Here is a 25,884-nt window from a genome sequence, read left to right on the forward strand (position 1 = left end):
AATTAATGGCATTGTATTCTTATTTTTTATTTTATTTATTTATTTGAGAGAGAGCACAAGCACAAGCAGTGGTGGAGGGGCAGAGGGAGAAGCAGACTCCCCACTGAGCAGGGAGCCTGATGTAGGGCTCAATACCAGGACCTTGGGGTCATGACCTGAGCTGAAGGCAGACATTTAATGGACTGAGCCACCCAGGCGCCCCATTTGTATTGTATTCTTGAGTGAGCTACACAGAAAGACGGTTGGTCATTACAGTATTAATTCATAATATCCTCAAACTGAAGACACCTAACTATCAACAGAAGAACAGATGCATTAATTGCATAAATTAATATAATGGAATACTTTATAGCAATAAAAATGAACAAACTGCTAAATATAACAACATTGATGAATCTCACAAGCATAATATTAAGTGAAAGTAGTCAGGCAAAAGAGAATGCATATTGTATGATTACTGCATGGATCTTTTTTTTTTTATTATTCATTTATTTGACCCAGAGAGAGACACAGCGAGAGAGGGAACACAAGCAGGGGGAGTGGAAGAGAGAGAAGCAGGCTCCCCGCTGAGCAGGGAGCCCGATGTGGGGTTCGATCCCAGGACCCTGGGACCATGACCTGAGCCGAACGCAGAAGCTTAACGACTGAGCCACCCAGGCGCCCCTACATGGTTCTATTTATACGAAGTTCTCAAACATTCCAAAGACTCTATTATATCATAAGTCAGGATCATAGTCACCTGGTGTGGGAGGGAGAGGGAGGAAATGAGAGGGGGATGGGGTGACCCCAGGTATGCACTGCATTCTGTTTCTTGGACTGGATAGAAATTACATAGTCAGGGCACCTGTGTGGTTCAGTTAGTTAAGCAGCTGCCTTCGGCTCAGGTCATGATCCCAGGGTCCTGAGATCTAGTGCCACATCAGGCTCCCTGCTCAGTGGGGAGTCTGCTTCTCCCTCTCCCTCTGCCCCTCCCCCCGCTCATGCACACATGCTGTATCTCTCTCCCAAGCTCTCTCTCAAATAAATAAAAAATCTTTAAAAAAAAAAAAAAGAAATTACATAGTCACTTTGTGATTATTTGTAGAAATGTATTCTTATAATTTATGTATGATCCTGTATATATCTTATACTCTTCAATAAAAGATACATTAAAAAACAAAACAAAACAAAATAAATGATATCCACAGCCTGTTAGTGGAAGAATTTAAGTAAAGACTGAGAATCATTCACTATGGACACTGAAAAAAAGATCCCTGTGGGAGGGATGTTTAACTTTTAAGACCTGTAAGTCAACTTCAAAACTAAGAGTTTAGCAGATGAATGAAACTTCTAAAAATTTGCCAATAAAATTAATAGATAGCTCTTAAAACAAGGCTGCTCAAACATTCCCTCAAAAATAGTAAGATTTTCTTCTTTTTGGAGTAAAAATAACAACCTATAGAGAAGCAAACATGTGTCCTTAAAAATAATTTGATTCATTAATGACCATTTATGCTTCTAAAGATCAAACCCTCCTATGTCTTAATATATGCTTTTCATCCCTCCCAAAGTGATTAGCAAAGAAATATTAATGTGCATTATCATACTGTCACATAATGCCTCTTAACTAAAATTGTATTTCTAAGAAAGACAAAAACAGTAACAGCCAGATTTTATAAGACACCACTTAGACAGGAATCTTGATATGGTTGTTTCTACCTCGCCCCTCTGTCCTCAAATTATCAAAAATTTCCTGCCAAAAGTACAGACAAGCATTCAAATACAGGTCAGTGCTTCTGTTACATAAAATCTGTCAAATTCTGGCTTCCTTCTCCTGGCATTTCTCCATAATAAGGTGACAAAAATGTTCATCATAAAAACATCTTTTGAGACAAACTCACAGTTAGTGACTCCTGGAATCAGTTCTTTGCACTCACCAGGGAGGGTAGATATGGACGATGTCTTGGGGATGTCCCCTGAGGTGGTGAGCAGTCTCCTTGGTGAACAGAACCTTCAGGCCAGTCCTAGGGGCCTCACCTTGAGAAGGGTTGTTGGCCTGCAGCCCTGCTAAATGCTCACACATGGCAACTTGGATGGTGCATTCCTCATGCAGCTCTAGAATTTTCACAATTAATACACCTGATTTTCTACCTAGAAGGTGAAAAAAAAAAAAAAGCAAAATGAAGTATAATAGACATACGGTCCAACTGTGAATAAAATGTCATGAAAAAAAAGAACCAATTAAGATTGCTTTATTCACCTTGAGAAAATGGTTTGTATACTTTGTAACATGTAGACTCTAACACACGCACTGTAACATCTTTTTAATCAGAATAACTTACATGTTGCATTTTAAGCAACATAAAAAATAGTCTTCCATCATAAAGAAACAGTCTTGCATACACAGAAGACTCAGAACCATCATTTATACAGAGCATGTTTTTACACCAAAACTTTAACTCTTTTGATAACCACAACAAAGAGAGTAAGATTACTTATTGATCCTTCTTCTTTCTTATATGCTTCCTCTACCTCATTAACTGCTTTGATTTTCTACTTCGGAAATGATACAGGAGACCGGCTGGTTGCAAATGTTCTAATGATCATAAAGATTAAAGGTAAGAATTTCTGACGAATGCTGAATGTTAGGGCTCAAGATTTATATAGATGGAATTTAATCTAAATTTAAGTACTGGCTCTCTGATTAATTAAGTTCGGTCAGGATAGATAGCATTTCAACATTTGTTTTCTCATGTATAAAATGGGGATCATGCCACCTGCCTCAAAGAACATTTTTAAGAATTAAATGAGAGAACTGAAGTTGACAGTGTGCGTAACCTAAAACCCATATGTGTCCTAGAAACTGTTACAACACCAGGAGACCTAAATAAGGATGCATACCTCAGTACTGTTTATAAGAGCAGAAAACTGGACCCACCACAAATCAATAGGAGGAAGGGTAAACCATGCTGTGTACATACAACAGAACACTGTGAAGTTAGCAATAGTGGACCTGGTCTATATGTATTAGCATGGAGAGATCTTAAAAACAAGAGGGTATAAACAAGATAATGTAGAGTATGATACCCATAATGTTATTTTTTTTAAGCACAGAAAACAATAAGTATTGTTGAGGATACATATGTAACACAAGTATATAAATATGACTAGCAGGATACATAGAAACACATACCTAAGGAGAGAGAAAGGAGCATGACTCAGGATTTCACACTTATCTGCCATATTGTTTCTATTATAAAAATATGTGAATCAAAGACAAAAGATTAAAATGTGTTATAATCACAGGTGGTAAGTATACTTATGTTTTTCTATTACTTTGTTTTTTAATTTAAAAAAATAAATGAAATGAAATAACAAAAGCTAAGTGTCCAGCATAGTACCCTGCTAATAATGATAATAGACACTGACTGATATGAGTTTTCTTTATCACTTTAGCCAACTGGTTAATAGTGAATAATAAAAATTAATATTTAAATAGCACCAACATTCTAGTTATATAATTTAATTTCATTTCCATTTCTTTCTCCCCTTCTTCTTCATTTTCCACTCACTCCTAATTTTCCATTCCTTCCTTTCTCTAAGTGCCAACAGCATGTGTTCACATATTAAGCAAGGCCACACCACTGAGCACTGTCTTGAACTACTGTTTCCTAAGGTATGTACCTATCTTGCTACTATTTCTTAAGGTAAGGAAGGAAACAGAATGGGGGAAGGATATGAACAAGCACAATGTCAGGCTGGCGGTACTAGTCACTACGGGGGAGGGAAGTAGAGGATTGAAAACAAGTATTACAGAAAGGCACTAACTAGGAAGTAAGCACTGAGTCTTTTTCTGCCATAATAGTTGTTACTTTAATAAAAAGTGGCTCACCCTCCGTTGATGAATAGGAAAAGAAGTCAGGTCACTCTGGTACATACACCACTTTTCCCTTGTAGGGCAGCCAGAGCAATGGGTGGAGAATTAGGGTCTTTAGCAGCAGAGGGAAATGCCCTAGGTTTAAATGCAGTAGCTACAGGAGCATTTGTGGACAATATAAGAATTTTTATTTTTTTTATTTTTTTAAATATTTTTTTCTTTATTTGACAGAGAGAAACACAGTGAGAGGGAACACAAGCAGGGGGAGTGGGGGAGGGAGAAGCAGTCTTCCCACGGAGCAGGGAGATGGATGCGGGGCTCAATCCCAGGACCCTGGGGTCATGACCTGAGCCGAAGGCAGAAGCTTAACGACTGAGCCACCCAGCTGCCCCTATTTTAAGAATTTTTAAAACTTGTACCTGTAGTCAGGCCCCATCCCTAAAACTGTGCAGTAGGCATGGAACCTCTCCCATCAACCAATGACAGCAGCTGCTGTTCAGAGCTCCAGCGCCCATGAAATCAGATGGTCTGGCAGAGCACATCCTCTCGGCTCTGTGCGGCTAAGTGTCTGCCTTGGCAGCCTCCAGACACACTCAGTGGTCTGCCTGAGCTGCACAAGTTCTCTCCTTGGGTACTAATTATCGTCTTATGCAGCTCTGACTAAAAGTGAAATAGGTTTTCAGCGGTCTGCCCAATCCTACAGTTCCCATAGACCTTTGACAGATTGTATGAAGGCAAGACATTGTAGAAACATAGTTATTATAGCAGAAATACCTATATATCTAAGATGAATCATACTGCTACTAACTACACTCTTTGAAGATTTTTATGATAAATCCTGGCAATATTTCTAAAACTATGGTTTCTGCTGAAGATAAATAGCACTAAATAACTTGTAAAATAAACATGCTTCATGGTATTAACTATCACCACAGCCCAGGCACTGCAGCACAGAGTAAACATTCTTTTTTTTTTTTTTTATAGATTTCATTTATTTATTTGATGGTGGAGGGCATGAGCATGAGCACGGGGAGGAGGCAGAGGGAGAGGGAGAAGCAGACTCCCCGCCGAGCAGGGAGCCTGACGCAGGGCTCGATCCCACGACGCTGAGACCATATATGAGCTGAAGGCAGACACTTAGCCAACTGAGCCACCCAGACATCCCCAGAATAAACATACTTAGTGGTACTATCACCACAGCCCTGGTGTACTGTGGCAAAGAATCAGCATGCTGTATGATATTTCAATAAGCACACTCTATGATGCACTGCTGTGTAGAAAAAACATGCTTTATGGTAGTATCACTAGAACTCTGGTGTACTGCAGTATAGAATAACTATCTACCTTAACATAGATCGATCGATCTATCAATCTATCATCTATGGTATTGACTATCATCCTTGTGTACTGCGGCATGGAATAAACACACTGTATGGTACTGACTATCACCAAAGTCCTGGCACACTGCAGCATGCCTGGTGACTTAAATGGACTTGGTGAAGAATGCTGAGCAGTGCCATCTAGGCTGTACCACGAGGCTAGAACAGCACAATGTTCTCCACGAAGCACTCTAAAGTCTCTCATAGAAAATGTCCTCCAACACAGCCTTAGGGAGAAACCAGTGGCCTGCCTTCCCTAAAGAAATCAAGGCAGCATAATTTCCACCATGTGTGAGGGATAAAAAAGTAAAAAGCAACCTAAGACAAACTGTGTATTTGAGGCAAACTTTCAGTTTGGGGATAAGAGATACTGGTTTTACAAACAAAGATTAATTAAATGGTGGGTACGTAAAAGGCATTTCTGTGCCAGCAAGGCAACATTTTGCATAAATGATGTAAGACTCAGTCAAAATATCACCTTGACCAGCAAGGGATTACTGAATCCCAGCCAGAAGCAACTATTCCTTCCCTTTTGAAATCCTCAAATACCTTATCTATACTTATCTTCTTTTTAACAGTGTCCTCATCTTTAAACGGAGACAGTATTAGCCATTCTCAAGAACACTGCAAACATCAAGAGATGTAACACAAAAAGCCCATAGTGCAGGGCCTGGTCCATCACACATGTAATAGCAGCAGCCATTGTCACCATGGTCACTATCAATGTTATTAACTTTCCAAGGCATTTTCAAATCTATTATCATATTTGACCTACAATAACCCTATGAAATAGATAAGGAAGATATTAATCTCCCTTTTTGGCAGATAAGAAAACTAAAAAAGTTACTTGCTCACATGACTTTCTTAAGATCAGAGAGAATTACTGGCAGGTCTAATCCTAGAAATTGAGTGTCCTTACAAGTCACGGACCAAAATGTCTCTCAGGTAAATGCTGGTTAAAGATAGGAAATTGTGAGTGATGCTTTTTTCCTACTTTATTATGTTAAAATATAAGACTTGTTTAAAATGTAAAGAAAGCATATCCATTTGAGAAATGGAGGCTCTCACTATGGCTGGACATGGTCAGAGTGTCAACACTGATCATCGCACTATAAAAGAAGAGGATAACTTTGTCACAGTGCTAAATACTGACGAGTAAGTGCCACAAAGATCAAATGGAGAGCATAAATAGTAATATATAACACCAAAGACTTTAAATGATTAAGAAAGAGGAATAAAAGGATTCATATAGAAAGTATAGAAATTACTATACTTCTCTGTATTTCTATCCATATATACGAATAGCAGATAAAACAGTTCTTAGTTAAAAATGGAAAATATTTAACTTAAAGGCTAACATGTGCCAAATGAATGTGTGAATGATTTATTTTATTAGCTAACTGCTCTTAAAAAAATCTGGTCTTAAATGACTAAGAGGTCACAAAAGAATCAAGTAAATGATAGAAGAACAAAATGTATCTGAGACTCCTGGGTTAAATGACTTCTTTGAAATATACAGGTACTTGAAATATACAGGTAGCCAGGGTCCATTTACATGCAAAGTCAACTCCTAAATAGGTTATGTTGATGAATTAATATATATTATAATGATAACTTCATGAATATTTATATTAGAAATACTATACAAGAAATTAATGAAAATTGTACAAGAAAGTACCAAGTGAAACTTGTTAGTATGTGGGGATATTGAGATGTTGAGATATTGAAGTGATCTTCCTCTAGAGGACAGAAACATCTCTAAGTTTTTCTAAGAGAAATACTTCTCATAATATATTTGTTGTACTCTTAAGTTACTCCACTTAATTAACCAAACATTGGCTACATAGTACTATGGAATTTCACCCTTTATTATTACTCTCTCTTTATCTTCATAGATATCCCATTAGACTAATCTACACAGCATCTTGCTTTAAAGTATATGGCCTACTATTCTCTGAAACTGGTGTTTTTTCTCTTCTTCAGGTCAAAACATCAAAAGTGCCCACCATTCCTTTTTCCCTCAGTCCTCACCCATCATGTACTTGCACACACAGACGGACCAACAGACAGACACACACACACAGGTTGGGGTGACAGCACAGCAAGCCTTGGGGATGGACATCAGGGGATTTTGAAGTCCACCTGTTTCCAGTACAGGTAGGACCTCTTTCCTTAACAGATACTGGACACGGTTACCACCATCTGTGATTATTACAGTTATCCTTGTTGTACTCACTCTGGATTACCATGGTATAATCAGTTCACATTTTATTCTTTTTAAAGGTATTTTATAGCTTCCCCCCACCCAACCCCCAAAATGATACATGCTTCTAGGACCAAAATGGTCTTATGTGGGTGCTTCTGTTAGTTACTTGTGAAATTTTAAATAATACCTTTAAATAACTCTATGTCCTATTCTATTAATTTCTGGTATATATATAGATACCAAAGACTTTAAATGATTAAGAAAGATGAATAAAAGGATTCATATAGAAAGTATACCACAGGGATCTAGTAATTTCTATCCATATATATGAATAGTAGATAAAACAGTTCTTAGTAAAAATGGAAATCCCAGCCTTGTAAAATGAAGAAGGGCTAGAGTCCTAGGATAGGGAGAATATCCCTATCCTCAAGTTCAAATGATTGGCTATAGTACTTCTTATGTTCAGTTAAGCCCTCCAAATGCCAAAAGAAACAGGATGGTATTCTGGTGACTTCAATATCCCCACTAGAAGTCTCAGCTTTCCCCAAAAGTTCAATCCACCCCTTCAGAGAAGAGTCCATTCCTATTCTGGCTAGGACTAAATGTAGTCTGCCTAAACCTGGGTGGCAGGGGATAGGAGATCAGATGACAATGGTCAAGCAGAGAGAGACAAGGTCTTATACCATTGTGTAGACTTAGGTTATTTCCTATGAGTGTGATGGGAAGCCAATGAGGAAGGCACATAATCTGCTTTGCTGAGAACAGACCAAGGTTAGAAAGGAAGAAATAGGGAGACCAGTTAGGAGGCTACTGTGGCAAAAAAAAAAAAAAAAAAAAAAGGGAGGCTACTGTGGCAACCTAGGAAAGGTAACAGTAGCTTGTACCTGGGAAGTGGGGACAGAGTTGGTGAGAAGTGTTTGGAAACTAGATATATTTTGAACATAGAGCCAAAAGAACTTGTTGATGGACCGTAAATGGGAAATGAGAGAAAAGAGTCAAGAATGACTCCAATGTTTTGGCCTGAGAAAGAAGTACAGAGTTAATGTTTACTGAAACAGAGAAGATTTCTAGATGACCAGCTTTCTTTGTGTGTTTGTGTGTCGGGGGAGGGGGTGGCCTTGACAGGGGAGAATACTGGTAATGAAGACATCAGTTTTGGATATATTAAGATTGAGGCCTCTTAGTTAATACAATAGCCTGGCCTTAACTGACCTTTCCAGTCTAGCACCTGGCCATTCTAATCTGTGGTACATAAGGCCCACTACAGTACTCTTTTTATAAATTTAATAATAGCCATCCCTGTGCTTGAACCCTTCAATGGCTATCTACTGGATAAAATCCAAACTACTTTCCATTGTATAGAAAGGCCTTTGTTACTGGTTATTTCTTGCTGCTCTAATCTCAAATTCCCCAGCTCTACTCAAGTATTCTTAATTATTTCTTTAAGAAGTTGAAAACTAGACCATACTTTTAAGAAAGAGTTTCATCATCATCTCCCTGGTGAACTCCCTGAACACAACTTTCTTTTTCCATCCAGCTGAGTTTATTACTCCCCTTTATGTCATCACTGCACCTCTTACTTACCAACATTTTCACACACAAAATGAATACTTTTGTCTACTAAACCATAAACTCAGTGCTGTATCTGGATCAGTACCAATAACTATGTATGAACTAAATGAACCCTAATACAAATTGATGTAAAGAACTTTGGCGACTATTTTACTAGCCTTAATTTCCCTGCTAACCAAGATGATTTTAACTTACTTCCCCTTCCCTAAACTGGACGTGATATGCATCCAGAGAATGTAAATTAACTGTGATTCAAGTGATGCTCCAAGAAGAAAAATAAACAACACATTCCAAATCAAATCCAAGTGATGTTTTATCTATTCACTGTTTGTATCTTATCACTGTTTTTTTTCATTAACATGCACTGAAATCTGAATTGTATTTGTTTGTACATAATCATACTATCTTTTATTTTGAGAGGTTACAACTATGCCTAATTTTACCAATGATTCCCAAACACCTAGCAATATTATGCTCCTGTGACTATTCAATGTGTGAGACTCTTATTAATTGCAATATTGCGTTACTGTTTGTTAAATCAAAACTAGCTTCTGAGTAAATTTTGTAAGCTGCCATCAGATTCATTTCGTAATTTCATGATAAAATTCAGAAAGCTCCAAGCAGTAGGTCTAGATTATAATACCTAAAAACTATATTCTGAGGAAATTAGTATCTTTATCCTGTAAACAGCATAATTTTGTTTAAAATTTATGTTCTCCCATAAAATTTTAAGTCATCTGGCAATGATGAACAGACACATTTGTTAACCACAAGTGCTTACTGAACTATAAACAATTGTGCTTTCACTTCTTAATTCCACATTTTTTTTGCCTTTTCACCCAGTTTAAAATATTCTTCTCTAAAAGCCACAATAATCCTAAGAATGAAACAGAAATCTGAAACCCAACTCTTAAAAAAAAAAAAAGACTAGACAATACTGACCAGGCGATTGGAATGTTCATTACAGTCTGTAGTAATGAGAACAATCAGAATTTAGCAAAGCACACCAGCCACCTGGGATCACAGTGTCACAGTGCTACCACCAGGAATGTCACTGTGACTTGTTCTGCAGAGGTAGCTTGTACTGTTTTGGGAGAGGGTGAAGAGGTAATAGAAGGTCCAATTTTTTAAGAAATCCAAGTAAGAAAAAACTATACAAAGGTTCCAGGGAGACAGATTCCTAAGCAAAGTTTATACAAAACTGGACAAGAAGAGGTACTCTGGATTGAATTTGTGTCCCCCACAAATTCATATGTTGAAGTCCTAATTCTCAGTGTGGCTGTATTTGGAGATGGAATGTCCAAGAAAGTAATTAAAGTTGAATGAGGCCATAAGGTGGGGCTCAGATCTGATAGGATTAGTGTCCTTCTAAGAAGAAACACCAGAAATCTCCCTCTCTCTCTACCAAGCATAGAGAAAAGACCACAAGAGCACACCACCAGATAGCTGCTGCTTACAAACAAGGAAGAGCAGAGCTCTTACTAGAAATCTATGACCATGGTGGAACCCTGATCTGCTGTTTAAGCCACAGAGTCTATGGTATTTTGTTATGGCAGCTCAAGCTAGGTACTGCCGTAACAAATACCTAAAAATGTGGAAGTAGCTTTAGAGCTGGGTAACAGGTAGAGGCTGGAGGAGTTCTGAGGTACATTCTAGAAATATGTATGTTAAGGGTAATTCTGGTGAGGTATCAAACAGAAATGAGGAGGAGATTATTAGAAACTGGAGGAAAGGAGATTGCTATGAACTGAATGTTTTGTATCCCATCAAAATTCATATTTTGAGGTCCTAATCCCTAATGGTGTTATTTAGAGGTGGGGTTTTCAGAAATAATGAAGTCTTGAGGATGGAGGTCTTATGAATGGGATTGGTCCCTTACAATGAGACAGAAAAGAAATGATCTCTCTCTTTGCCATGATACAGCAAGAAGGTGGCCATCTACAAACCAGAAAGTTGGCTTTCACCAGGAACCAAATCTACTGGCACCTTGAACTTGGACTTCCCAGAATCCAGAACTGTGAGAATTAAATACTTGTTGTTTAAGTTACCCAGTCTATGGTATTTTGTTATAGCAGCCCAAACTGATTAAGACAACAATTTTTGTTGTAAAGTAGCAAAGAACTCAGCTGAATTGTGTTCCAGTGTTGGTTTTTTTTTTAAAGATTTTATTTATTTGTCAGAGAGAGGGAGAGAGCATAAGCAGGGGGAGCAGCAGACAGAGGGAGAGGGAGAAGCAGACTCCCCGCTGAGCAAGGTGCCCAATGTGGGGCTCCATCCCAGGACCAGAGGATCATGACCTGAGCCGAAGGCAGATGCTTAACCGACTGAGCCACCCAGGCGCCCCTGTTCTAGTGTTCTGTAGAAGATAGAACTTGTGAGCCACGAGATTGGACATACAGCAGAGATTTCTAACTAAAATGTAAAATGTATAGCCTGCATCCTCCTGATTTCCTAAGAGTAAAATTCGAGAGGCGAGAGATGAATTGAAGAAGGAATTGTTAAGCAAAAAAGGAAGCAGCACTTCAAGACTTGGAAAATTCTCAACCTGTCCATATTGAAAAAAATGAGAAAGCATGTTGGAAGAGAACACCAAGGGTATGACTAGACAGTCACTTGATAAAGAGACTGTGGGATGTAGGAGCAAAAACACTGCCATTTGAACTGAAGGAGACATACACCAGAAGGAATGAAGGCAGGCTGTCAGACTTCTTACATTCTGCAGGACAGGACAATAGGGCTATTCTTTTGTGAATGTGCATCATCCTTCAAAAAAGGATGAGGAGATCATCAGGGCTGCCACTCACCGCAGGGCTGATTATTTCCCCTGGTTTCCAAAGTATGGGTCTACCTTTTTTGTTTAGGTGGGCCAAAATGTCCCCTCCTTGCCTCAGTGGTGAGGTCTTTGCAGAAAGCCCTAAGGGTGCAAGGCCCCACAGAGCCATGGGGATAATCCTGGCATCCCAGTAGACCTGGAGGGCAGAGCACTGAACCAAAGGGAATTTTCCCTGAGCCTTAAAATCTAATGGAATTTTCCATGGTAGTTTTTGAACTTACTTGAGACTTATCACCCATTTCTTCCTTCCCATTTCTTCCTTTTGGAATGGAAATGTCTATCCTATACCTGTCCCAGCATTATATTTGGAAGCACATAAACTTGTCAGGTTTCACAGGCTCATAGCTGTTGAGGAATTATGCCACTGGATGAATGGTACTTCGACTCCCACTCACCTCTGATTTAGATGATATTTACATGAGACTTTGGACATTAGACTTTAAGTTGTTACTGGAATGACTTAAGACTTTCAGGGCTGTTGGGATGAAATGAATGTATTTTGCATGTGAGAAGGGCATGAATTTTGGGAGGCCTTGGGCAAAATGCTTTGGACTGAATGTTTGTGTCCCCCAAATTCATATGTGAAGTCCTAATCCTAACCTCCCATGTAGCTATATTTAGAGATGGTGCTTCTAAGGAAGGAATTAAGGTTAAATGAAGTCATAAGGATGGGGGCACAGATTCATTAGGATTAGTGTCCTTATAAGAAGATGCACCAGCAGTCTGTCTTTCCTCTTGTGCACAAAGAAGTCATGTGAGCACACAGCTAGATGCAGCTGTCTATAAGCCAGGAAGAAAGCTCTCACTGGGACTGGATCATGGTGGTTGACACCTTGACCTCAGAATTCCAGCCTCTAAAACTGTGAGAAATAAATGTCTGTTGTTTAAGACCCCTGATCTGTGGCACTTTGTTATGGCAACCTGGGCTGACTGAGACAGGGGCCATTACAGGTTAACCTTTCCAAGGAGTGAAGTGTATGGGACCACTGAATGTGCATACTGCCCCTTCCACTCTGAGTACTCACAAAGCAAGGTCCTCTTTATTAAAAAACTTCCTCACTTAAAACACCTTATTTCCGGGCGCCTGGGTGGCTCAGTTGGTTAAGCAACTGCCTTCGGCTCAGGTCATGATCCTGGAGTCCCGGGATCGAGTCCCGCATCGGGCTCCCTGCTCGGCAGGGAGTCTGCTTCTCCCTCTGACCCCCCTCCCTCTCATGCTCTCTGTCTCAAATAAATAAATAAAATCTTTAAAAACAAAAAAAAACCCACCTTATTTCCTAACACTGTAGGTAATATTTTTGGCCCATAAAATAGGTTTTAAGTGGTGTCCAAAAATCACACTGAAAACAACTTTTAAAAGGTCTTAAGGCTAAAGAGAAAGTATAGAAATAGATATCTAAATACCTCTTCTTTAAATGTAACATCAACTGAAAATAAATCTGTTGAGAAAAATTTCAGGAATCACTAAATAGCAACTAATTGTGGATGATTAGAAGAATGCTCTAGAGTTTGGAGGCTCACACCCACCGTCCTCTAAACAATACTGAAGAAGGCCAGAACTGCATGTGCATCTGTACAGAACAGCACACCCTCTACATGTGGAAACACTATAAATCTGTGTAGCAAAAAGAGCTGAAAATACACTTACTGATGTATACACTAATACACTAACAGAGTCCAGGGTGCCGCTACTTCCATGTTATTCTTGATACTTATTCCATATCAACCCTCAACCCACTCCCCCCCAGTAACAACTATTAATACAAAAAATAATGGAATGAAGGTTAACACTTTTATCTCTGAACATTGAATGAGATAAATTTCCAGCTGCTGTTCTCTATTTTTAATAAAGGATATTCTAATGAATAACTTCAATTCATTAGTTAAGTCACTTTATATTAGGTCAAAATGGGCAAAATCTACAATTAACCAGAGCAGTGCACATCCTAACGAGTACAGCAAATTCACAACTACTAAACAAAAGTATTTTAGTCTTGGGTGCTGTCTCTTTTCAACAACATTATAACAAACACTAACAGGGGAGAGGGGAGGAAAGGAGAAGGGAAATTAGCTTAAGGATTAAAATGAGATGATGTCATGAAAATGCCTCTTTCAAAAAGCATGCAGGGAGAGACCAGAGAGTTCCAATCATGGAAAAAGTGCAAGGGATGTAAAACACGTACAGGGACTCCTTAGTGAAAAAAACTCAGAGTGCTTTTACATGGAAACACCACATAAGACAAGGTAAAACAGCAAGACAGAATTTTAAAAATAGAAAGAACCCAACGTTTAACAATTTCAACTCTTATCAGTAAAGAAAGTGAGGCACAGATCACATGACCCACATAGGCTTTTGGCTCTGGCAGAGTTGGGACCAAAACCAGTATCTCCTTACTAGGACCATGTTTGCACTCAGATGTCATGTAATGTTTTTAAACTCACCACTGACATCTATTTATTTATTTCATAAACACTTCTTGAGGTACCAGACACTGGAATTGCTAGGTAAGCCCTATATATTTTTGCAGCACTCTGCTCAGTTATTATTTACTTATACTTTGTATAATTACAGTATAACAAGATACTGGCAGTAAAATTACAGACAAAGAGAGAAAAGTATATTAGGCCCAGTAGCCAACCATATCATGAAGGACATAGCTGACCCACGAAGGAAGTATTTAGTGTTGTGCACATGTGTGGGGTAGCACAGAATGGGGGCAGTGGGAAATGAGACTACACCAGGTAGCCTGGGCCAAGAATGTGACCAAGAATGCCACACAAGACAGCTTAAAGGTGGTGAACACTTATTCCAATGACAAGAAACAGTCAAAAGAAATTTTAAAGCAGAAGCGTGAAATTACCAGATTTGCCTTTTAGGATGATGACCCTGATAGGCTGAAAATGAGGAAAGGTCAGTGTCAGGGAGACCAGATGGAAACTGACACAATCATCCAGGCATGAGAGACTCTGAGCCTTAACTAGTAGCAGATGGTATAAATGAAGAGATCTGACTTAAGAGACAGTTCTGAGGCTGAATCACCAGAATCTAGGGGTGAGATGGATTGAAAAAAAAGTACAAGAAAGTCCAATTGAAAACTGCTCAATCAATAGACCAGGGAAGGCAAGTGCTGGGGCACACTGGGTCTGTGGAACCTGCAGAATTCTTAGGTGTCGGTGGGGCTGGGGCTGGGCCAAGAAAGGCAGCAGGACACAGAATTACCAAGCCTCCTGGCAGTCCTTGGGGAGGCAGCATAGAGATCCTCAATTACCCATCAAGGGCATATAGGACAGGAAGAGGGCTAGGACAGAAGTCTGAGGAACATCTGCTGAAGCTGCACACAAAAGAGGAGCCAGCAAAGAACCAACAAAGAAAATGAACATGAGAAGAGGCAAACCAGGAAGGAGCACTATCCTTAAAGCAAGGGTGACCAGCTGTGTGAGTGCTGCAGAAAGATAGCAATTAATGGAAATGAAGCATCACACTGGGTGAAAAGGGGTGTGAAAGCAGGCCTCCTGGCCACTCATTTAAATCACTATCACAATACAAGAACACAGCTTCTAATTTTTTTACAACTTTACAAGGCATTTTACTAATCCAAGAACTTGTTTTTTCTGTGTGCAGGCTGAAAAGGTTCCCATTTGTTAAGAAGAAAAATTACAACTGCATCTGTTCAGAAAGATAGGTGGGACTGTGTGATGAGCTGGAGCCCATTCTTAGATCACTTTCTTTTAGTACGATTCACACTGGTGACCAAACAGTGCTACCTGGCACTCTTCCTCGGCAATCTCTGCTGAAAGATAGGCACAGACAAGTCTGGGCTTGTCCTCTCAAGCCATCTACTCCAGGCAACAGGTCCCAAGTGCAAAACCTATAACCCCTTTGAAAATAAAAATGAGCTGAAGAAATCTGGAAAACTAGATTGGTGGAAAAGTTAAGACGACAAACATAAGATTTCACAGCATGGACAAATGCCAGTGTGATACTGAACTAGGCTAGAGAGTAAAAAAGACAATTGGTTCAAGAAAACCAAAAAAAAAAAAGCTGCCCTGCCAGTATTAATACTTTCCTAATGGTTGAAATCAGGGTTTTTAAGATATAGATAATGTTCATCATTGACAAGGTCCCAACTGAACACTGCGAATGAATTTTTATTTATTGAACCACATATGGAATGCAACAGGAAACATGTTTTACCTACTACATAATTCATTCAGAATGGGCTAACTGTGCAGTCTTATTTTTGGATCATTTACAACAGAAATAAAGATTCTTTTAAACCTCAGGCCTATGAGAAAACAATCTTAAAACTGTAAACTACTATTCTTCTTTTCATATAAAAAGAAATGGAGACAGCATAAATTAAGTAAATCTACAGGGAAACCGAAAGCATCACTGAATTCTGCTGTGTCACCAAACCACATTTTATAGATTTTTTACATAGAAAAATTCATAAGAAATAACTTATTTTTAAGAATTGAAGGTAAAGAGGAGCCTGGGTGGCTCAGTCGTTAAGCGTCTGCCTTCGGCTCAGGTCATAATCCCAGGGTCCCGGGACTGTGCCCCATGTCGGGCTCCCTGCTCAGCAGGGAGTCTGCTTCTCCCTCTCCCACTCCCCCTGCTTATGTTCCCTCTCTCACTCTCTCTCTCTCTCTCTGTCAAAAAAATAAATGAAATCTTAAAAAAAAAAAAAAAGAAGGTAAAAATGGATGTGGCAGAAGCAGCTAAAGTGTGACAGGTACACTAGCCAGAGAGCTGAGTTTGGTATTAAGCATTCCTTCCTCTATTTCTCAGATCCCATCATTTATTTTTAATAAAGTTATGAAATAAATTATGAAAGTCCTCTGTTAACTTACACTTAAAATGATCATTGGAAATTGTAGTTATTTAGGACATGAAATCACAGCTCTAACAGTGGACAAACTAATATCACAGTTTGTTTCCTGACTTGACTACCTCAGCCTAGAGTATTCATGTGAATTCTTCTTGCAGATGATGGCAAAGAACCATATTAAATACCATGGCTACAGTAAAATGTGGGTAGAAAAGAGACAAAATAAAGCTTAGACATGTAATTGGCTTTCTGGTTTTTTTGGTTAGAGGGAAGCTGGAGATAATCCAGAGACAGCTCTCTTGACCCCAAAGGAAAGGGGAAGTTAAGAAAAGGAACTATAGCAAACCCTCTCCAGCCAAACTGTAGTTGACCCACACTGAGTAGGTCATAGCAGTGTCCCTTCAATTGAAACTAGGGTGGTAAATAAGGTAGATCAGGGAGTTTAAGAAAAGAATTTAAGTGACTTTTTAAAGACTCTGGACTATAAAACCAACAACCCTTCTTCAATCCATGTCATTCTCATTCTGTAAATCTAAATAAACATACACTGTTTTATAAACTTGTCCTATTATGCCCAAAATCCCCTATGTCCCTACAGAAACAAAATATTTAAAAGATATAAAGTATTGCCCCAAATTGGACAAATTAAATGAACAGGTCACCACAGCTCTCTTTCCTAATTTTAAAAACACCGCTACAGGAGACTTAGATGAAATCATATGTATTTACTAACAATTATTTTTCATCTAAATAAAGGGCTCTTAATTTGCCAATCAACTTGCTTTGGTAGGAATAATCAGCCTAACATTTTCTACCCCAAATTATTCTTTAATTATGAGATTGCAGCAAAGATAAGTCTTTTAGACACACACATATCTACACAGGATTCTTGATTCTTCTTCCTGCTCACACCACTGTTTCTGTATAGAAAATGCTGGCCCTGACATTCCTTCTTCCTCTCTTGACCACTCAAGCAGTGAGTCTGAAAAATGTCCCCATTTTCAGGGGCTCCCCAGCCTCAGAGGGGTCCCTTGAAAGCAATGAGAAAGAGGCAGAGGCCATATTTCTAGCTGCCTGTTCCCAACAGGGCCAAAGGGACCCTACTTCTCAGGTCCTGCAGCCACTACTCCTGGGGTTGGCCAGAGGGACTCTGGGGGCAGTGGGTGCCCTCAGGGCCAGTGTTCTTCCATTCTCAGCCTCCCTTTGCATCAGGAGCATGGAAATGTCTGTGTAAGGTTTGTGCAGGTAACAAGGAGAGCCCCAGGAGGAGTGCCTAATGGGAACTTGTAGTGTCAGAGATTACAAAACAAAGCCTCTGAGCTTGTTCACAGTTGATCACGCTCAAGGACAAACAACACCTTATACTCTGAGTTTCGAAAACCTGCCTCACTGGAAAAACCAGGCTCATTATTGAGCTATTCACCTCCTGATACAATGGTACACATTCTAGTAGTTCATAAGTAAAATCCAAGGTGCTATTTGCTACCTCACATTTTTCTCCCTTCTTCTTTAATTATAAAAGCAATATATTTGATTTTGATAAATTTCTTCTTTTATAAAAGAAATTCTGTCCCAACACCTTTTGCTTTATTTTTATTTTTTTAGATTTTATTTATTTATTTATTTATTTGAGCGAGAGAGAGAGAGAGAGAGAGACAGAGAGAGAGAGCACAGCAGGGGCAGCAGCAGAGGGAGAGGTAGAAGTAGGCAGGGAGCTTGACACGGGGCTTGATCCCAGGGCGCTGAGATCATAACCTGAGCCGAAGGCAGACGCTTAACCGACTGAGCCACCCAGGCACTCCTCAACACCTTTTCCAATGATAATCTTTGTTTACTGGTTTTCTACAATTTATTTTATAATATTTACTAATACTTCCAAACTGTTATACAATGTGAAGAAAGCCTAAAAGCATCAGAGTTGCTCCAGAGCACTATCCTGAGTATTTATTATAGTTGATCATCAGCATAAGAAATAGTATATGGATTCCTTCTATTTCTCTTGAAATTGTATAAATAAAATATTCTTCAAGGAGTAATTCACTGTAGTCACTCTCTCTACAATTCCTAAGGACTAATACACTTTATTTCTTCTGGTCTTGTTTCTTTTTTCCTATTTTCCAAAAAGCACTTCAATAAGTAAAATTTTACAGACATTATTAAAACATCTTCAAGTGCAAAATACTGTTTTGTTTCCTTCTAAAGAATAAAGCTTTACTATTTTAAATAAGAAAGCAAGAAATAATTAATTATAATGCTATAACAGGGTCAGGCAGCTATGTCATTGGTGGCAGGATATATGTTGCTTAATAAAAGCTTGAATGAATGAATAAAAGAAATAAGAGTAGTAAGAGTAATGGTGGTTATAGTGGTACTTACTTTATATGTACATGTTAAGCTGCATGTCTACATTTTCTGGTCTTTTTTCTTTGTGTTATGTTTCAACACAAAATATAATTGAAGAAAAGGAGATATTCACATGGTAAAAATACATTTAAATAAAAATTCTGTTGCATCCCGAATTTTCCAAAGGTTTAAACTGTACTTTTATATTTCGTTGCCTGAATATAATATATACTAAGTAAATTGCCTCTTATTGGGCTTCAATAATAACCTTAAGAAATCTTCCAATTATAATGATTTTGCACAAAAGGAAAAACACTTAAAATATGGGCTATTCAGGGGGCCTTCTCACGGAGCCTGCTTCCCCCTCTCCCACTCCCCCTGCTTGTGTTCCCTCTCTCGCTGTGTCTCTCTCTGTCAAATAAATAAACAAAATCTTTTTTTAAAAAAATATGGGCTATTCAGGCCAACAGGTACATGAAAAGATGTACAACATCACTAATTACTAGGGAAATGAAAATCAAAACCACAGTGAGATATCACCTCACACCTGTTCGAATGGCTAGCATTAAAAAGAAAAACAGTAAAAAATGCTGGCAAGGATGTGGAGAAAAGGAAACCTTTGTACACTGTTGGTGGGGATGTAAATTGATATAACCACTGTGGAAAACAGTATGGAAGTTCCCCCCAAAAAATTAAAAATAGAGGGGCACCTGGGTGGCTCAGTTGGTTAAGTGTCTGTCTTCGGCTCAGGTCGTGATTTCGGGGTCCTGGGATCGAGCCACGCTTCAGGCTCCCTGCTCAACAGGGAGTCTGCTTCTCCCTTTCCCTCTGCCTCTGCCCCGACTCATTCTCTCTCCAATAAATAAATAAAACCTTTTAAAAAAATTAAAAATAGAAATACCATATGATCCAGCAATTCTACTTCTGGGTATTTATTCAAAGAAAGTGAAAACACTAACTTGAAAAGGTATCTGCACTCCCATGTTCACAGCAGAACTTTTTACAATAGCGGAGATATGGAAACTACCTGAGTCCATCAATAGATGAATGGATGAAAAAAATGTGGTATGTGTATATGTATATGTATATATATATGTATATATGTATATATATATACATATACATATACATGCATACATACACACACAATAGAATATATATATATATAAAATAATGGAACACTAATGGAATACTATTCAGCTATAAAAAGGAAATATCCTGCCATTTGTGACAACATGGAGGGACCCTGAGGGCATTACACTAAATGAAATAAGTCAAAGAAAGAAAAATATTGTATGATCTCATTAATATGTGGAATCTAAAAAAAACAAAAACAAAACAAAAAACAAAAAATACCCAAATTCACAGCGAGAGATCAGATTTGTGGTTACCAGAGGTGGAAGGGAGTGAGCACACACATGTGCATGCATGTGTGTGTGTGTGTGTGTGTGTGAGGGGAATTGGATGAAGATTATCAAAAGGTATAAACTTCCAGTTATAAGATACATAAGTACTAGGGATGTAACCTACAAAAGTGACTACAGCTAATGCTAAAACAGTAAATCCTAATAGTTCTCATCCTAAGATAATAATACTGTTTTTCTTTTTTATTTTTTTAAAGATTTTATTTCTTTATTTGACAGAGAGAGACACAGTGAGAGAGCGAACACAAACAGGGGGAGTGGGAGAGGGAGAAGCAGGCTTCCCGGCTGAGCAGGGAGCCTGATGCGGGTCTTGATCCCAGGACCCTGGAATCTGACCTGAGCCTAAGGCAGATGCTTAACGACTCAGCCACCCAGGCGCCGCTCCTTTATTTTTTTTATATCTATATAAGATGATAGATGTTAACTGAACTTATTGTAGAGTAATTTTATGATATTTGTATGGCAAATATTTATGCTGTATACCTTAAACTTATACATTGCTTTTCTCAATGAAACTGGGGAAAAAATAGAAACAGGAAAAAACTGGGCTCTTCAAAATCTCAGTTAAACAAAGTATAATTTTTCTGGCAAAAATTACTAAAGAACAAAACCTCTAATGTTTCATAAGTAGTTAGCCATCTTCCTTTGATAATCTGTCCTAGAACACAGAGGCTATAGGTACCCATTATAAATCTGAAGCTGTCTTCCATGGCCTGTCTAGTGTGTAGTGCCCACTCTCACCCCCTCACAAATCCTTTACTATGCCAACCTGCACCTATATTCTTTCTTTGCTTATCATCTACCCACTAAAATAGAAGTTCTATATGTGCAATGACCAGATCTTGCTTATTCATGGTGCACAGTGTCTGGTACACAGTAGTCCCTCAATAAGCACTTGTTGAATTAATAAATAAACAATTACCTGTCTAGCTCCTTATTTGTGACCCTCTCCTGCAAACATCCATTTCCACCACAAGATTCTAAGCACCAGTAAAGCAGGAGTATGGGAAAAGAACATGGATTTCATATAACTAAAACCAAAACAGAAATATAGGCACAGGGGCACCTGGGTGGCTCATCTGTCGGTTAAGCATCTACCTTCAGCTCAGGTTATGATTCCAGGGTCCTGGGATCGAACCCTGCATGGGGCTCCCTATTCTGCGGAAAGCCTGCTTCTCCTTCTCCCTCTGCCTTCCACTCCCCCTGCTTGTGCTTTCTCTGTCAAATAAATAAATAAAATCTTAAAAAAAAAAAAAAGAAAAGAAAGAATGAAATACAGGCACAAAAAATTTTCCTCTGCATAAATGATGTACATGACAATTTTATAGAAAAAGACATTAAATATTACTTAATTGTTTACCTTCTACAATACAACTTAAAGGAGAATCAGTGTTTTCAATTAGCTAATTGAAGCGACCTTAAACACCCAAAAAAGCTCCCCAAAACAAAAAACCCCACCCCACATTGTTTGTTTAACAATAGGCAGTGAAAAACAGGATTTAAAAGAGTAGTGGAGGGGCGCCTGGGTGGCTCAGTTGGTTAAGCGACTGCCTTCGGCTCAGGTCATGATCCTGGAGTCCTGGGATCGAGTCCCGCGTCGGGCTCCCTGCTCGGCAGGGAGTCTGCTTCTTCCTCTGACCCTCCCCCCTCTCATGTGCTCTCTCTCTCTCATTCTCTCTCTTTCAAATAAATAAATAAAACCTTAAAAATAAATAAATAAATAAATAAAAGAGTAGTGGTCCTGTCTCCCATTCCCACATCAGCTTTCTTCATTTAACAAACAATTTCTGATTCTATGGACTAACAATAGAACATTCTGGGTACTTTTATAATCTGGAAGGCATAGTGCAGTTCTGAAGCGTTCTGGAGATGATTGGTGACATGAAGAAGTGTGTAGGCACTGCCTCACTCAGTGCTTGGTGGGAAGGAGCATTCATTGGGAGCCATCACTTATATTATCTACATCAATCTAAACTCCAGTCTCACCTATTTGCATCATCTCTGAAAAACTTTCAAGTCTGGGGGCGCCTGGGTGGCTCAGATGGTTAAGCGTCTGCCTTCGGCTCAGGTCATGATCCCAGGGTCCTGGGATCGAGTCCCGCATCGGGCTCTCTGCTCCTTGGGAGCCTGCTTCTCTCTCTCTCTCTCTGTCTCTCATGAATAAATAAATAAAAATCTTTAAAAAAAAAAAAAAAAAACTTTCAAGTCTGGTATCCAGAAATCCAAGAAGAAATAACAAATGGCAATTTCCCCCCTAAATTCAGAGACTGTTCTCTGGAGGAGAAAAGAACAACAAATAAAAACAAAACCCCGTAAAAAAATAACAAAACCTTTGAAGGGGACATGTCTAATAAAATGTGACATTGGAAAAACAATAAGGAAGTGAATATAATTTTGTAAAAATCATGGTGGGAAAATTAAGGAAATAATTATTCTCAATGCAAAGAGACTAGGAAATTAAAATAATAAGAGAAAAGAGAAAATAAGAACTCCTGAAATCTGAACATATTTACTTTAAACAGATACACTAATAGTGCACAGCTATCTAATAGAGTATGGCAGTTGAATAACTCTGTGAATTTTAAGGAGACTCAGTACCTTGTCCAGGTGAACCAGCATGGGCATTCTACCAACTAACTGGGGAGAGGTTCCTGAGGGGCTGTGGTGTAAGTGGAAAGCAAGGTTTCCCTGGTGGCAGTATCAAGATGCTGTTGAGCAGTGTGGGAGAAAGGCACTACAGAAGTTATAATGTTTTGTGGCCTACACTTCACAAAATTTCAGCTGACCATGACCCAGTGGCAAAAAAAAATAATAATAATAATGAATATGCTAATACAAAAGCTATTAAATACTAATACCAATATGAATAACTAAATTTATTCTTTGCTCTTATAATACTAATGTAAGCTCAAGACAACATATTTATTATGTTTGAAACACATACACATGCACAGAAAACCTACATCATTTTTACCTTCTCAAGCATATCAAAGGGTGTTCCAAAGTGAGAACTCACACACACATGCTTAGTGACCACTCTCAACATATTTGATAGCCACAAGTTGAGGAAAAAGAAAATTCAGAGAGAATTCTGCTTTGGACACCAGTAAATGCTACTGCACTTCACTGATTTTACTTGTTTTCTCCAACCCCACCCCACAATCTTTCTCAAATTTAGAGTGAAGTTTTCAGAACAAAAATCTCATAGTGAAAAATAATTTATCTGAAGAACTTTTTTTTTTTTTCCACTTACCTTTTTTCCCCCCTACTCTCTTCCTAAGCAATACAAGGAGTTCACAGGTTTTGTCCATCCAAGAATATCCTTAACTATTTCTGGTTTAAAAAACTTAGATATCAAACATTGTGAATGTATTTGTCAAGCTCTTACTAAACACAGGTTGAACAAGGGATCAGGGCATAGACCTTGCTACACTCACATCTCCAGAACTCAGTCATGCCACAGGCATATATTCTCAGTGCCTGCCTGGATGTGCCTCCCAACAACCTACCCAGAACAAGATGGGCTATGATCATAAGCCACTGACAGTCTGATGCAAATCTGGCTCTGCTACCTGCTAGCCAGACACACGGGGCTGTGCCTGTCCACATTCTCTTAATCTTTAAATAGTATCAGAAGACCTAACTGGAAGGGTTATTGTTAGGATTAAATGGATTAACAAGCACTTGAAATGCTTTGGATATCACGTAATAAAAACTGGCCATCACAAAACAGTGTGGGAAAACTGTTGCCTCTCAAAAAGGAAGAAGAAAAATAGAATGGTTCCTGAAGAGAAATCTAGGAAATATTTTTCTTCTGCTCTATAATCATCCATTCCCTATTCCACAGCCACATTTCAAAATGCATTTCTAAGGCATCACTTGGAAGGTGGGCGAGGGGTGGGGATGGGCAAAATAGACAAAGGGGAGTATGAAGTCCAGTTATAAAATAAGTAAGTCATGGAAATGAAAAGTACAGCACAGGGAACATAGTATAGTTAACAAAATAATATAATAATATTGTATGGTGACAGACGGCAACTACACTTATGGTGAGCACTAAGTAATGTACAGAATTACCAAATCATTAGGTTGTACACCTGAAACTAATATAACACATCTTAATTACACTTCAATAAATTTTAAGAAAATTCAGTCATGGCCTCCAGGCCTTGAGTGGTCAGGCCTCTGGCCCCCTCTTCTCTGCCTGTCAACTCACACACCCATCTACATTAGCATTTATGTGCAGCACACACACTTCTCTGTCTTTAAACGGCCAACCTCAGTCCCTCCTTAATGGTCACAAAAAAAAAAAAAAAAAAAGAAAAAAGAAAAACAGCCAAGGAAATAGGCACACATTTAAAATTTATTCAAGTCTGAAGAACCTTGAGATATGTCTTTTATACTGAAATGTACTCAAAGGTAGAAACAGGGAAAACAAAACTGATTATTAAATGGTATAAGTGGGAGTTATAAAATAGCCCAGAAAAGTAAGCTATACATGAGGGAAGCAAAGAAAAATTAAAATCCACAAAGCAAAGGTGTTAAAGAAATTTTTATGTTATGTTAGAAATATTCAGTGAAATATTTGATATTAACATGCAACGTCTTATAAAACTAGACATGCAGGGGCACTTGGGTGGCTCAGTTGTTAAGCGGCTGCCTTTGGCTCAGGTCATGATCCCAGGGTCCTGGGATCGAGCCCCACATTGGGCTCCCTGCTCGCTGGGAAGCCTGCTTCTCCCTCTCCCACTCCCCCTGCTTGTGTTCCTTCTCTCGCTGTGTCTCTCTCTGTCAAATAAATAAATAAAATCTTAAAAAAACAAAAAACAAGGGGCGCCTGGGTGGCTCAGTCGTTAAGCGTCTGCCTTCGGCTCAGGTCGTGATCCCGGGGTCCTGGGATCGAGCCCCGCATTGGGCTCCCTGCTCGGCGGGAAGCCTGCTTCTCCCTCTCCACTCCCTCTGCTTGTGTTCCTGCTCTTGCTATCTCCCTCTCTGTCAAATAAATAAATAAAACCTTTAAAAAAACAAAAAAACCCAAAAAACTAGACATGCACTTACTATAACACCTGGTAATTTCTCCCCTGATCATTCATATCAGAAAAAGAAAAACCTATGTTCACTCAAAAAGTTGTACACTAATGTTCATAGCACATTTGTAATAGCCCAAATATGGAAATGATCAAAATGTCCCTCAGCATGTGCACAGTTAAATGAACTGGTACATTCATATCATGGACTACTACTCACCAATAAGAGGAAGTTGACTATTGATATACATACAAACTTGGATAAATCTTGAAGGAATTATGCTGAGTGAAAAAAAGCCAATCCCGAAAGGTTACACACCATATTATTCCATTTGTATAACATTTTTGAGATGACAAAACTACGGAAATGGTGAGATTAGGAGTTGTGAGGTGTTAGAGAGGAGGGTAGGAA

General features: G+C 38.8%; 1 protein-coding gene across 8 annotated transcripts in view; it reads right to left on the minus strand.

Moving 5' to 3' along the window:
* The window catches only part of SPIDR (scaffold protein involved in DNA repair), a 571,046-nt gene that overhangs the window by 299,792 nt on the left and 245,370 nt on the right, over nucleotides 1-25,884 (minus strand). For all 8 annotated transcript variants that reach the window (XM_064588368.1, XM_064588367.1, XM_064588365.1 and 5 more), the window contains one exon: nucleotides 1,917-2,130. In XM_064588368.1, coding sequence (XP_064444438.1) covers nucleotides 1,917-2,130 — 214 coding nt within the window. The remainder of the gene's footprint in view (nucleotides 1-1,916; nucleotides 2,131-25,884) is intronic.

The sequence above is a fragment of the Mirounga angustirostris genome, unplaced genomic scaffold (assembly GCF_029215605.1).
Source record: "Mirounga angustirostris isolate CCGP_5_RB_7025 unplaced genomic scaffold, mMirAng1.0.hap1 SCAF_4, whole genome shotgun sequence".
Classification (NCBI taxonomy): Eukaryota; Metazoa; Chordata; class Mammalia; order Carnivora; family Phocidae; genus Mirounga; species Mirounga angustirostris.